Here is a 15,686-nt window from a genome sequence, read left to right as displayed (position 1 = left end):
TAGTCATAACATATTTGGATTATAGTATTCAGTTCTGGGTACTATACTTCAGGTAGAACATTGATAAAGTAAGAGAAGCAGCATATCAAAGTGGATAGAAACATCCCCTTAAAGTCATAAAGATCTGAGTTCAAAGCCTATCTCTGTCACATACTGGTTATAAGAACCTGGATTAGTCTCTTAGCTACCAAGTGCGCTAGGTAATTCTGTAAAACTTTAAATTGCAGCACACTGACTTGTACTTAGTAGAAAATATTTTCTCATCTCAATATTGTTACAACATTTTAGTCATAGATAACTCTCCAAGACCCAAATTGGGGTTATTTCCCTCTTTCAAGACACAAGTTTAGTCTCCTATTTATAATATAAAAAAAAAAAAAACATCCAGAGGACCACAACTAGGATAGTGGAAAGGTATTAATATCATCCCCCAGGAGGATCAGTTGGAGGAACTTGAAGAGACTACCTGTTGGAGTGTGGCAGGATAGCTGTCTTTTAGAATCTGAAGGACTGTCATATAGGAAAGAAATTAGCCTTTATGTACCTCCCCTCAGATGGCAGAACTTGTAGCAATGGGTAGAAGTTTCAGAAAGGCAAATTTCAGCTTGATATGATGAAAAAGTGGTCTTGGACAATGAGAACTAATCAAAGATAAAATGGGCTATCTCAAAAAGAAGAGGTTCTTCTGTCTTTGAATTTCCTAAAACAAAAGTTAGATAATTGTTGGGCTATCATAGAAAGGATTTCTTTTTAGATATGGGGTATATGCTAAGTTCCCTTGGAAGTTCTTCATAACTGAGAAGACTTTTTTCATATCTACCTAGAAATAATGCAATTACATACATACATACACACATATAGACCTGAGTAGTGGTATCGCTGGATCAAAGGGTATGCATATCTGTTTCAGTTATACAAGAATTTTCTTTCATCATATTTCATCAGAGAACCTCAAGTCACTCTAAAGATACAATGTTATTCTTTTAGAAACTCTGAAGTTAGTAGAAAATATCTCAATCTTCAGGAAATTCAATGACATTTAAATAGAGCCAGATGGAAAACTCTCTGCAGTCTCTTCCAACTCAACTGTGGATCCAACTGTAATCCTATGATCTTGTGACTTTTCCCCAAATCTGAAATAGATTGACACACTGGTATCTTTCAACATGGCGCTCCACCAATCTCTACCAGAGGAAGGGATTTTTCTGTTTCCTATTTCTCAATTCTCCTCTTACTCTTCCATTCTATTTTCCCTTCCTTCTGCTTTTAGTGGCACTCAGTGATACCTAGAGATATTCTTTTATCCTGAAATTGGTGTATAGGGCTAAAGGGGGTACTGACCCTCACTCTAGATACACTTCATTCCCCTGTGCATTTCAAACCCAGTGGCTGAGTACTTTTTTTTTTAATCTTCTGAACTCTCAGAATGCTTATGAAAGCAAATTTGGGCACTTGGAGACATTTTCTTTGAAGATGCCTTCTCTGTTATTTGAAGAGTGAGTGTGTTTGCTTGTATTAGGCTTCAACTCAGGGCCTGGGTTAGTTTGGTTTCCCAAGTAAATAGACACAGGATAAATGCCAAAAAGCATGGATCAAAACCTTTCCCTGGCTGTTAGACTCAGACTCACAGAGAAAACTGATGTCCTCAGGTTCATACCCCCAAGGGAATGGGGTCTAATTAGGCAACTTGAGATCTCAAAGACTGGGGTCTAATGGTTTTGGCGCTCTCCCCTTCATGTCTTGGCCAGCACTGAAACATCACCCACATTTGCCACAGTTAGCAAGGGTGACTACCTCATGAGAGTCTTGACTTTTGCAGAAAAAGTAGTTAGCTTGGGACAGGGTAAGAGTGGAAAGGAGTTTCCTGCACCTGTAAGGACAATGCTAGGAGAGAAGCAGGCACTGAGCCCTTAAAGGAAGATTTTCATAAATTAAGTCATTTACTAAAATACTTAAAAAGATTACTGTTCCAATATTTTTCTCTCTTTTTAAGGGGTAGTTATTATTATTTTTTGGGAGGAAAGGTTCCCAAAGCCTGAGGCATCTTCATTCATAAGAAGATCTCAGCTGGTTGGGGCAGAGTGGAAATTTCCACACATCAGTATTTGGTATGTAAAATTCCAGAGCCAGAGAACTTTCAGAGTTCAGGGCTTTGGGGCTAATTAAAATGCATAGCTTTCTGAAAACTCTTGCACATTTTTGGCTAATTTTCATTCTTTCTCTATGATCCAACTGGGCCAACATGATTCATTGGGTTCTTTATGAATTAGGGAGCTATAAATTACAATTTTTTCCTTTTAATATTCATTACCTTTCACATTATAGAGCTAACCAGTGAATCATGGAAGAAATTTTCCTCTTGGGTGATTTTCTTTCCTATTTTTCCTCTTTTTCAGAAGTAAACATGTGGATAATACTTTACAGGAATGTCCTAAGGATGAAGCAACAACTTGAAATTCTCTGAAAATGGAAAGTATTGAGCATTGTCTAGACTTACTATCTCACCACTAGGTTTCTAAGGTAAACTTTGGGGTAGATAATAAGAACAAATAACTCACATTGCAGACCCTACTGAATTAGAAAGTCTTAAGCTTTATTATGGACAATATCTTTTGTCTGACTGTCTGAATGATAATCCATTCATGTAGTATGATTTGGTCAGGCAAGTGTACTCAGTTTCCATTTTGTACTTTGAAAACAAAAGAAAACTCCTTCTACTAACAAAGATCTTTAATTTAAAAGTCTAAGGGAGTTGCCTAAAGCACTGAGAGACCTATCTAGTATACTGGAGATAAGACTTGAACCCAAATTCTTTAAAACATGGGGAAAAAACCCTCTGTTCACTATAATATGCTGCTTCTCTAACCTTTATCAATGTTCTACCTAAAATATGGTACCCAGAACTGAACACAATAGCACAGACGTAGTAAGACCAGGGCAAAGTACAACTGTATTATCAGCATCTTGTTCCTAGAAGTAATGCCTCTCTTAAAACTGCTCAAGATCACATTAAGATTTATTTTCTCCCTTCATGTCACACCGTTGACTTATATTGAAAGTACAGACAACTGCTAGTTATGCAAACCTAGTTTTTTTCCTGTCTCTGTTTTTATTGATCTTATTTATGGCCCATCAGCCATTTAATCTTTTCAAATACCTTTTTTCTGTTTATCAAATGAGAGATTTGTGTTACATTTTGCCTGTGTAACTTTGGCCAAGTCACTTAACCTATGAATCCTCTTTATATTATATTTTGACAAAACAAAACAATAAAAGCCCTATGGTTCTTTACCTTTGAATAATTTCTACTCAGAATCTCAGCATCACAGTAATAAGGTATTTTGCCCTCTCAGCTAATGCTAAATGGTTTCATTTCAGACTCAGCTCAAATTTCACTTTGGTGACTAGCTAAAATCAATAAGTAGGAAGGCTTGAACATCGGTATAAACTTCTTAATTAGTTTATGAAGCACAAGTCATTCAAACATATTTATCCGTATATATATATATCATATGTTGTAGCATAACTTTTCAAAATGTTTCTAAAGACATGGATTCGATAAGCCCATAGGAAGTCAGCCTGTGGAAGTTATAGTCACACCCTGTATTATGGTTCAAGTTGAACATTTCTCTCCCAAGAATGTCTGACTTAGTAAATAATGGATATCGCTGGCAGCTGTCATATCCAACTGAGAAGCAAACAACTAACCTCTTTTCAGTCAAGCAACTGACCACTGAGGCTTGCCAAAGAGAGAACAAGAGCTGAAAGGGAACAATTTTATTTTCAAGCATTTAATAGTACTGGAGAGAAGAAAGTAAAATTCTGAGCTACTTTCCAAAAGAGCAGTTCACTGTCTTCTTTTTAAATAAACAAGTCCCTCTTTGAATAAGAAAAATTACTTGCTAACAGAGTCAAGCGTAGCCAAATTTGTGAAACAGGCAAAGTTGTTCTTCAGAGAACCTTTAATACCTCCTCCATCATCTGACTCTGCCTTAATCAGGTGTCCATTGTTATAAGCTGATAAGGATCTTAATATTTTTTTCTCTTTGTGGTTAAAATATTGTCATTTTAAAAATAAGAACCTGGAGACAGCAATGCTCAATCCAAAGGAATAACTGTCTAATATTGAAAGCTTGAATGCTGGTAGACTTAGAGGGAAAGAACCTTCCTATGCCTCTCAAATCACATTATGTGGAGTTGGTTCCCTTACCTTTCTGCATATTCGAATTCATCCAATTCTAAAATTTTGAGATTCAGTGATTCTGTATTAAGATCAAAATTATGCAATGTGAGAAATTCAACAATCTTGAAGGTGCAGTTTTATAGACTAGAAACTCAACTAGGTGATTTCTCTAAAGGTATAGATTGGTTAGTGAAAGAAGGAACATGACAGCCTTATCTCAGAACTACATTGGCCTTCATTTTTTTTAAAAATGAAATTGATTTATCTTTTTAATTACCAAAGATATTTTTTATTTGTTTCCTACCACTCCCTCTTGGTGAAAAAAAGAAAAAGAACATGTTTGCGAAACAAATGCATAGTAAAGCAAAATGAATTTCCACACTGATCACGTTCAAAAAATAGATGTCTTAATCTGCACCCTGAGTCTATCTCTTTATCAGGAAGTGGCTAGCATGCTTTGAAGGCAGGCTCAGTCACTGTGGTTGATTAGAGTTCTTATCTTTCTAAGTTGCTTGCTTTACAATGTTGCTGCTATTGTATAAATTGTTATACTATTCTTCTCCTAATTCTGCTCACTTCATTTTTCATCAAATAAGTCTTCTCCGATTTCTGCCAAACCATCTCTTTCATAATTACTTAGAGTACAATAATATTTCATTCCATTCATATACCATAGTATACCCAATCACTTCTCAGATTCAGTCACTTCTCAAATTCTCAGGTTTCTGCCAAACCATCTCTTTCACAATTTCTTAGATCACAATAGTATCCCATTTCATTCGTATACCATAGTTAATGAGTATCACCTCTGGCACTCAACTTCTAAAATTTTATTCATTTCTGAACACATCTATATGATTATTTTTTCCAAGCTTATAATTTTTATGTCTATGTGAATGTCATTGGTTGTGTTAGATTAGCTAAGCATAAAAAAATTTGCCAGACTATTGGAAAAAATCTGCTTAAGTCAGTCCCTCCCTAACCCTTGGTTTCTATTCACATTTAAAGAAATATTATTTCTAAGACTAATATCCAAATCTTTAGTTTTTATACAGCTATTTCATGATCATATTCAAATTTCATATCATTCCATGGTTAAATCAGAAATTTAGCAAAATATTTTGATTTAGGAAAGCCTTATGAGAATGTAGAGCATTGAAATTTTTTTAAAGTATGTGTATCTTTAATTTAAGATCTCAAATGTGTCAAAAATATTTTTTCAGAAATAAGTTATATTATCCTTTACTTGATAAAAAATAGATTAAAATTACATGTATAACTATGAACATACAATAGACAATGAAACTTATTATGATGCTCATTCTTTCCTAAAAATATCAAAGAAAAATTCAATCTCTTCTTTTAGATACATATCACTTTATTCTAGCCTTGCCAAACTGAGAATGATTTAGTAGAATTGCTGCCTTGAGATCAGTCCATCCAGATAGAAGCCCAAGATAAGGCTGTCAAGTTCCTTCTTTTACTAACCAATCTGTACCTTTAGATAAATCACCTAGTTGAGTTTCTTAGTCCATAAAATTGCACCTTCAAAGATCTGTGAAGTTCTTACATTGCATAATTCTGATCTTAATACAGAATCACTGAATCTCAAAATTTTAGAATTGAATGAATTCAAATACAAATCATAGACCCACTTCTCTCTGCCCCGGGGGATGTTGTAAGGATTAATCATCGATGAAAGTATTCAGAAAAGTACAAAATGTTGTACCAATTTTTTTTTAGTACAAATAGTAAATGAAAAATATTTTATTAAAAATAATATTATTTTCCCATAGGAAGATGATTTTCTTCCTGATTTATATTTGATAGGACACATTTTTAAACTATTTTTTCAACAATGTCGATGGATTTGGAGTGATAGAGCTATATTCACACATTTGATTTTCCTTTTGACCAACAGGTAGGTTATACTAACTGCTAACCAAGCAGAGGAGTAAAATTTAGAACCTGGACTTGTAATAATGGCCTTGGTAGAATTGTATTCTAATCAACTGAATTAACAAATGTCAGTCTCATTGTTTTTACATGGAATACAATGCCTTTCCATTTCATTTTTTTTTTGTTCAGGCATTTTTTTAAAGTTGTATCCAGCTCTATAATCCCATTTTGAAGTTTCCTTGGTAAACCACTACTGGAGTGGTTTGCTCTTTTCTTTCTCCATTCATTTAATTTTCATTATCTAATTTTAAGACATTCAATCAACTCTTTCTTTTAATTAATATCTTTGTAAAGATTAAAAAGGAAAATTATAGAAAAAAGGCACAGATTTTATGGTACAAATATCTCCATCAGAAAAAATCCTTTAGCCTAGAATCTTGAGTAATAAGAAAGTCAAATTTTCATGTAGATAGCAATACTGAACTAGATTTTCTTCAATTGATTTATGTCCTTTTTTGAATCTAGAACTTATTCTAAATACTAACCAAATGGGGAAAAAACCAAATAACAAAGTACCTTTTAAAAGGATGTGATAAATTATGGCCTGGGTCAACTGGAAAAAAAATGAGCTTTTCTAGGTAATTTAAGCAAGTAAATAACACTTGCTAAGTACTTTTAACATGAAAAAGCAGTTTGACACAATAGAATAGGTCCTAGACTTGTAGACTTTTGACCCTGTTATATGAATTAGGCAAGTTATTTAGAGTATGAGCTACAATTTACTCATCTATAAAACGATCTTTCTACCTCACAGGGCTATGGCTATGAAAATTTGAATTATTGTTAATATTATTCCAATACTGTGATTGGTTGTAAAGGAAAGAGATCCTAGGGTCCTTATTCACAATAAGCTTACAGTTTAATATAGAAAGTTTATAATATAATTTTATATATAAAAGAACTTACTAGATATCTTTCCTCTTGTCTCATGCTTGGTGTGCGGATCATATGGTTCTGTTCTCCTCTCCAGTCACCAAATCGTCGGAAAAAGTAGTTTGATAAAAATCTGTTGACAGGATCTCTAATAATGTTGATGTACACGGGTTGGTCTCCTCCAAATCTAACAGAAAAAATTCATGAGAAGCTACAGTCACTTCAATCAGAAAAATGATATTTTTAAAAGTGTTTCTCCTATAGATTTTGACTTATTGCTATGCAATGCTCTAGTCTGTTAATGTCTCAATGATTCCTCAAAAAGAGGATTTAGGATACAATCCCTTAGATAACCAGAGTTCTGTCAACTTTAAAACAAAGAAAACTGAAAAATGAAATTCTAGTTTCATTGGAGAAATAAAGGAAATTTTGGATATGAAAAAACATAATACATTTTTCTCCAAAGAATTTTGTTATATTTTATTTTACTTCAGAAAAAGAAAAAAAAGGATTAGAGCATTCATCCTCCCTACCTGAAAGTTCAATTATAAAGTTCAAATGAAATAATGGCTATGAAGGTATTTTGCAAAAAATTTATTTATATGATAAGGTTTGACTGGAGAACTTTTGACCTTTGCTATTTCTTTTCTTTTTAGGGGGGAAACACGCATTAAGCCCCAACCATGCTCAAATGTATCCTTAGGAAGAAACTGTCACTGATTAGTCATTAACATCTCAATTCATTTTAGTTTAATGTGTTCCATCCCTGGCAATAGTCTTATTTTTCAAAAGTATCATAAGAAAAGTGATGAATTTCTAATGTTGGTTCTCCAAATAGGAGATCTTTGCCAAATGCCAAGAACTGATATTCTATTTTAAGAGCTGAGCCATGTAAATGCTGAAAATCTTTCAGTAAATTAAACCAGATCATAAAAAGAAAGTTACAACTTTCTAGAAGGATAGTTTACTTGTTCTCTTCAGAGAAGCAAAAAAAAATTAGCAGAGTTGTTTTTTCATGCACCTGACTCAATGATAAATTTCAATACACAGAACCCCTGGCTATCTTATCTTCTAGTGATGATGAGAGGCATAAAGAAGGAAAATGGTGAAAATATTTGCAACTTATATGCTAACATCTGCTATACATACAGGAAGAAATAGTCAGGTATTTGAAGAACTTGATGAGATTTTTTTAAAATTAATATTTTATTTATTTTTTCCAACTACATGCAGCAGTTGTTTTTACCAATCATTTTTGGCAAGATTTTGCATTTTACATTGTTTCTCCCTCCCTCCCTTTCCTCCTTCCACCCACTGACAGAAAACAATCCAATATAGGCTCTACATTTATAACCATGCTAAGTAAAGATTGATATTAATCATGTTGTGAAAGAAGACTCAGATCCAAATGGAAGAAAGAAAACATTAGAAAGAAAAAAATGTCATAATATATAAGCCACCTTTTAAAAATTGAAGATATTAAGCTTTGGTCTCCATTTAAACTCCACAGGTCCTTCTCTGGATAGGGATGGTATATTTCATCACAAGTCTTTTAAAATTGTCTTTGATTATTGTACTGTTCAAATCAACAAGTCCATCATAGTTGATCATTACCCAATGTTATTACTAATTTTATAATGTTCTTTTGGTTCTTCTCATTTCACTCAGTTTGATGAAATTTTTTTAAAACTAATATATATATACATATATATATATATATACTTTAATATTCAGTGATTTTAATGTGAAAATGGACTAGGAAAGGTGGTGATAAGCATATTAGACTTCTCAGAAGATTTATCATTAATACATTCTTCAAGAAGAGAATCAGAAAGTACTAAGTCATGAGTACTGAATAGCACTGCAAAAAATGATTTTTAGATTATCTTGTGTTAAGACCACTAATTAGTCTGAGTAAAGATAAAAATACACGTAAAAAAGAAGAAAAGATTGCCAAAAACGGACTATAGAGTCAAAAATCTCAGTAGCCTCAATCTCACTATTATAAAAAAGGTGATAAGGAAAAATGCAAAAAAAGTAAAAAAAAAACATGTTCTTTATTATTACCATTTTCTATAAAATTCAATTGACATAATGAGGAGACCAGAAGAATCTCAAAACTTCCTTGTCATGTAGAGAGAGATGGCAGATAATAGCAACTCACTTTTGAAGTGAAAAAATCATTTGTCAAGTACCATAGAGGAAAATTATTAACAATATTGCTTTTAAAAAAGCAAGAAAAAGGAAGTAAAAAACAAGTGTGTGTGAAAATCTGGCATAACACCCAAGTCTCAGAGCCTTCGGAGATGAAGCTGGAGGAGGAAATGAACAGACAAAATGAAACTCATCTGTTGATATTTCTACAAGAGTCTATTTTTATCACTAGTGACAGACTCTGATGCACCTCATTCCCTAGAGTGTTTACATAAAGGAGTAAAAATGACATTGAGAAAATGAAATCATAAAGATCTGGAGACAACCTAATTATGAAATCACTAAGGCAAAGTTTATAAAAGATATCTTAGTTAAGATAGTATACAAAAATGTTTTAAAAAATACTAGCCTATATGACTACTTTCCAATTTTTGCAAAAATCCTCATTAAAAAATAGAAAAGAGGGCAACTAGGTGGCACAGTGGGTAGAGTACTGGAGTCAGGAGGACATAAGTACAAATCTGGCCTCAGATACTTGATGATTAGCTAGTTGTGTGTCCTTGGGCAAGTCACTTAACTCCACTGCCTTGTGAAAACAAAAAAAATTAGAAAAGAGAACGAAGTTCACAAAGGGATATATGGATGAGTATGGCAGTGTTGGGACTAATAAGTTAAATTTAAAGCATACTTTAAAAGTTTATTGAATATTCATTTTCTCTTTTTCTATTCTTCCTATATGAAAATATTTTGTTTATTGATTTTGTTAAGTTCATAATAATGAGAAGGTAAACAAATTAAAAGTAAGTCACTTATTTAATCTCCATGGGAAGAGACACTAGACTTTATTTTATGAGTGAACAAAGTTTAGAATATCCTAATGACTTAAATTCAATTCTTATAAGAATAATATACATATATATGAAGGATATATTTTATTGAAAATATGTAGAGTGAACATAAAGTCTCTTGAAGATGATTTTCTCCAGTAGTCCATCTCCTTAACACCACAAAATTGACTGAATAATGCAGAGAATACAGGATCTGTGTTTACTGTTTGTAGACTACAAAAAAAAAGTTTGACTCATTGAAGCAAATTATAGCTTTAAAGACATTTCCCCTAGAAGATGTCTTCTATGTTATGTTAAGAATCATACAAAAATTATGCCTTGAAGTGAGACACATAATAAGAGGAGGAATGCTTTATCCAAGACTTTTCCCATTGTCATGAAGAATATCTGTTTGGGATCCAAATGGAAGAGAATGCCTCTATATATAGTGAGGTCCTATAGATGTTCTTCTTTGTGAATGACATTTTACTAATCAAAGCAAACCTAGGACAGTATAAGGTCTCAGAGATAGACATTTTTTAAAAGAGTTTGTTTAGCCTAATCATCTTTACAGGAAAACCATATGCCTACTTATCCAAACTATGAAATACATATGGAAGTTTGGTTTATCAAGTTAGTATGTATTCCTGGGGCAAGTGCTTCAGAATGGGCAATGATTTGGGCCCCAAAATGAGTAGGAAGAAGAGAGGAGGTTAAATGACATTTAGGAAAGGGTGAAGGACTTTGGATAATTCCAAGATGCTCTCTAGCACAAGCATCTTTATAACATTAAATTATTTTGGGGGGGAGGGGATATAGAGTTGTAAAAGTTTATAATCAAAGTGAAGGATGATTCAAGGGCAATAGAAAGAGGTAAGGTGGACATGAACTGTAACATATCTTTAGTGATGATCTATGCTTAATAAATGGAATATGGAATATCATCTTGGAAGTATATAATGAGAGCAGGTTATGACAAGAATCCAGTTTGAATATTCTGCTTGTATCTATGAAATATGAAGATATAGAGAAAGTCCTATTATACATTGGGTCCATGTTCAGTGGAATACCTATGAAAATATCCACATTGGCAAAAATTATACAGGATGAAAAAGCATCTATTGAATTTTACTTAACAAACATATATTAAATGTCTATCATATATAAATGACTAGCAAGTCAGTATCACGAAGTAATTTAAGGAGAGAACATTAAAAAGGGGGAGAATCAGAGAAGTATTCTGGAGTCGGAGGCAACTGATTTGTGTCTTGAAAGAAAGAAAACAAGAATTCTGATAAGAGGTAAGTACATTCTAGGTTTGTGGAACTACACAGATCAGAAGAATTGTTTGGGGATAAACTAGTCATCCAATTAGGTTGGACTGTGAAAGGGAATAAAGTGAAATAAGATTGGAAGGGTAGATAAGACTAAGAATATGGAGAGTTTTAAATTTCAGTATGCTAAATTTGTATTTTATCCAAGAAAAAATGGAGAATACTGATGGATTTTGAACCTGATAGCTTTTTTTCTTCTACATACAACAATATAGAAAATGCATTGGAGAGAGGAGAAATTGAAAGTCAGAGATATAACCTGTACCAAAAAATCTGACAAGATCAGATTCATGTAGCATTGAAGCATAAAAATTTAGAGTTGAGGATATTGTGACTCTCAGAGACACTATTAAAATCATACCACACAAGCAACTATATCTTCAGCTTATCTTTCCAAGGACTTTGCTGATGCCTAGCCACAAGTAAGTGGCAGTGAGGTGGTGCAATGAGCCTGAAGTCAGGAAGATCTGGGTTCTAATTTGACTTCAAACACTTGGTAGTTGTGTAACCATGAGCAAGTCACTTAACCCTGTTTGACTCAATTTCCTTATCTATAAGGTGAACTAGAGAAGGAAATAACAAACTATTTCAATATCTTTACCAAGAAAACCCCAAATGAGGTCATAATGAGTCAGGCATAATTGAACAGCAATAACCCCATGCATATGTTAAATTTGAAATCAGTTCTATGAGACATCAAGTATATAAATATGCCTTACCCATTTAATTAAGCCATGCTTCAAATTATATGGCACACAACTAAATTCACAAATGTAGGTAAATCAGAAGACAGAGCACATGCAGTTGATGTGAATGAAAAAAATTAAGCAAGCATGCCATATGGATAACAGTAAAATATGGCATATGTAAACTTTATATGAATAACGATTACTAGATTAATCATAGACAAATCTCAATAAGCAATGAAGACCAAGATAAAGTAAGCTAATGCCAAGGAATCAATGAATCAATGATCCAATTCTTCTTATCAGTAATCACCTTGGGCCTTGCAATGAGTTTGCCACTAGAGAAGTTAAAGCCTTTTAAGCATCTGCAAAACTAGATATGGATGATTCATTCATATATATATATATATATATATATATATATATATATATATATGTATATATATACTATATACACACATATATATATATATGTATTATTAGCAAATAGATTAATTATCCAAGTATTTAGATATATAATATTCCAACTTGGTGGTCTGCAGAGGTTTTTAAGAACTTTCTATACAGGTTCAGAAAATAGCCAAAGTTATATTCTCTCTATAAAAATATCTAATGGCAAGAAAATACTTGTCAAAGACATCTCTATTTTTCATCCCTGTAAATAAACATCTATTCCTGCCAGTTAATATTGCTGTTCAAATAATGAGTAAAAATAAAACAGTGCTTTAAGGTTTTCAAATACTTTATCTATGTTATCTCTTGAATCTCAAAATAATCCTGTGAAGTATTATTATTAGCTCCTATTTAATGGATGTAGAAACTGAGACAGAGAGACTAAGTGACTTGCCCAGGGTCTCATAGCAATAAGTATCTGAGGCAGAATTTGGATCCAGGACTTCCTAACTCCAAAATCAATACTCTTATCCACTATGCCACCTAGCTACCTCAAACAATTTTCTGCTAAACTGAAAAACAAATAAACAAAAAAATTTAAAAAATGTCTAGAGTAATCTGAAATAAAGAAAATTTCATAATCGAGCTTGTTGCTAATTTAATTCCCAGTTTCATTAACATAAATATTGTTTTATAACCATATTATCCACGTGGATATTCTTTCAACCCTTGCCAAAAGATCATGTTTTTTTCAAGTTTTACTTCTTTTTCTTTTAGTTCAATATCCTTTATGTGAGTCCTTGTTCTTTAAAAAGTATAATATGGGTTTATTTCATCATACTTACATACTAGACTTAGGTACACTGACACCATTATTGGTTTTCCTATGTTGATTTTTTAAAAAATTACTTCTCTATATTCCTGACTTAAAATTGAATAAAAATCCATTAATGCAGTAAATGCATATCTTTCATAGGAGTAGCTTATGTTATACAGAACCATGAAGAAGTATTTTGGGAATGATCTTACTAAAATCCCAAATTCACAATATAAGATCAGGGAAAGGACACTGGATTTGGAGTCAGGAACTTGGGCTTGAAGCCAACTTGATTATATAAAACCTATGGCATCTTGGGCAAGATATTTTATTTCCATGGGCTTTGGATTTCTTTTTTTTGGAATATCAGGGATTTGATTTATATGACCTCTAAGGTTCTTTTAACTCTTACTTCTAGAAAAATTAGGTTAGTGATCAAGCTAATCTATTTATGGTACAAGAAGCAAATATCAGTTTCATTTACTGAATAAAGATATAGTTGTGCTTCCCAACTTTCAAATGGATAATGTTTAAGAAATAATTTGTAAACTGGTTATTTGGAAATTGAAATATATTTCCTAATATAAACAATGTTATAAATGGTCATTCAGTCTCTAGCTCAACCTACAAAACTCCCTTAATCCATGATGTAGCTAAAGTAGTAATAATAATAATAGCCTAGAAATCCCATAAAACTTTTGACACATGAAGTGGGCTTGGTTGAACCTTAAATCCCACTTAGTCTCAATGCCCTTTAAGAATAAAGGCAGTCGTAGTGAGGAAGAGTTCCAATAGCAATGGCCATTCATTTACACACATATTTGTATATATCTGCATATCTATATCTACATCTACATCATTTCTATCTCTATCTCTATCTCTATATCAATCTATATAGTATTCATAAATCAAGGACAATCTTAGCATATTTGCTATTTGGTTTGTTTTGTTTTACTGTGGTCTGATGATATTAGTAACCTACCAATTGATGCTGAGCTTATATGGGTTCTTTCAGAAGTTTTACAATTACAAGGAAAAATACCTTGGAGTTTGCAGGTATCTTTTAGTTGTTTGTTGCATTACATTGAATTGAATTGCAATTTTGTTGTTCAGTTATTTTACAGTTACATCTAACTCTTCATGATCCCACTTGGGATATATTTGGCAAAGATACTAGAGTAGTTTGTCATTTCTTTCTCCAACTCCCTTTACAGAATGAGGAAACTGTGGCAAACAGAGTTAAATGACTTGCTCAGGAGCACATAGCTAGTAAGTGTTTAATGCCAGATTTTACTCTAAACTAAATATTTTAATTCATACATTGGGGAATTTATGGAAAAGGTCCATGGCTATCTATTCTAGATTGTGGGAAATGTAAGATTAGTATGAAAAAATGTTTTGGCTATTTGCAAAGGTACAACAATAGCAAAAGAGCATGGTCCAAGGAATTATCCATCAAGGTATGGATTTGGCAGTTGTGGTGAGCAAAATGAGTTTGGAAGATCTACACATTCTTAATATATTCATTCTTTCCCCAGACTTAAAATTGTGGCTGACTAAAACTGAGTTATAATCTGGCTGAATTCAAAGGCTATGAGTATGGATATGACTCCAAATATTAACAGAACTAAGAAAATGTTGCTTATGAATGTGCCAATGGCTAATAAAAGTGTATTTAATACATGCTTATTGTTTAGAAGTATTTATGTATATGGATATAATAACTATTCTATGAGATTCACCTGATGACTCATAGGAGAATTTTATGAGGATTATTATTATTATTATTTAATAATTTCTTTTTGCAAGGCAAAGTCACACAGCTAAGTAAGTATCAAGTGATTGAGAAAAGATTTGAACTCAAGTTCTCCTGACTCTAGGACTGGTGCTCTAACCGCTACACCACTGAGCTGTCCCCCTCAGATTCTAAAGTTGCCAAATTTATGCACATCACTGAAGAATAGTTGTGATAGGCATGATATATTTCAAATATAATAAAATGAGAATAATAATTTTTGATAAAATAGTATTTTAATGCTTACCAAGGGCTTTCCTAACTGTAATCCTCTGGGTCAATTTAGTGTAAGCACAATTATTCCAGTTTTAGTTATGAGAAAACTGAGGCTTAGAAAGGTTTCCTAACTTAAACAGTATATAGACATATAGTCAGTAAGCACCAAAGCCACAGCTTTTCTGTGTGACCTTCAATATTTTACTCCATGACAACAGCAATCAGTTCTCCATATTATGAGGAGAATAACACTAACTAATTTTACAGGCTTATTGGGAAGAACAGCTAAGAAAAAGATGATTGCTTAGAACTTTGAAAATTAAGCACTCTAGAAATACTTAGATCACAGAATACCAAATTTAATGAACAATAAAATAATAATAACCTAGCTCAGCTCTCAGCTGGAAGACCTAAGTCTTTAAGAAAGGAGATACAGACTATATATTCAG

At 32.6% G+C, this 15,686-nt stretch overlaps 1 protein-coding gene across 1 annotated transcript in view; it reads right to left on the bottom strand.

The window, feature by feature from the left end:
* UST (uronyl 2-sulfotransferase) overlaps nt 1–15,686 on the bottom strand; it is a 168,542-nt gene that overhangs the window by 108,323 nt on the left and 44,533 nt on the right. Inside the window, exon 4 of the mRNA XM_074190054.1 lies at nt 7,049–7,202. Coding sequence (XP_074046155.1) covers nt 7,049–7,202 — 154 coding nt within the window. The remainder of the gene's footprint in view (nt 1–7,048; nt 7,203–15,686) is intronic.

This window comes from Macrotis lagotis, chromosome 5 (genome assembly GCF_037893015.1).
Source record: "Macrotis lagotis isolate mMagLag1 chromosome 5, bilby.v1.9.chrom.fasta, whole genome shotgun sequence".
Taxonomy (NCBI): Eukaryota; Metazoa; Chordata; class Mammalia; order Peramelemorphia; family Peramelidae; genus Macrotis; species Macrotis lagotis.
This window is presented reverse-complemented; position numbering and strand designations above follow the sequence as displayed.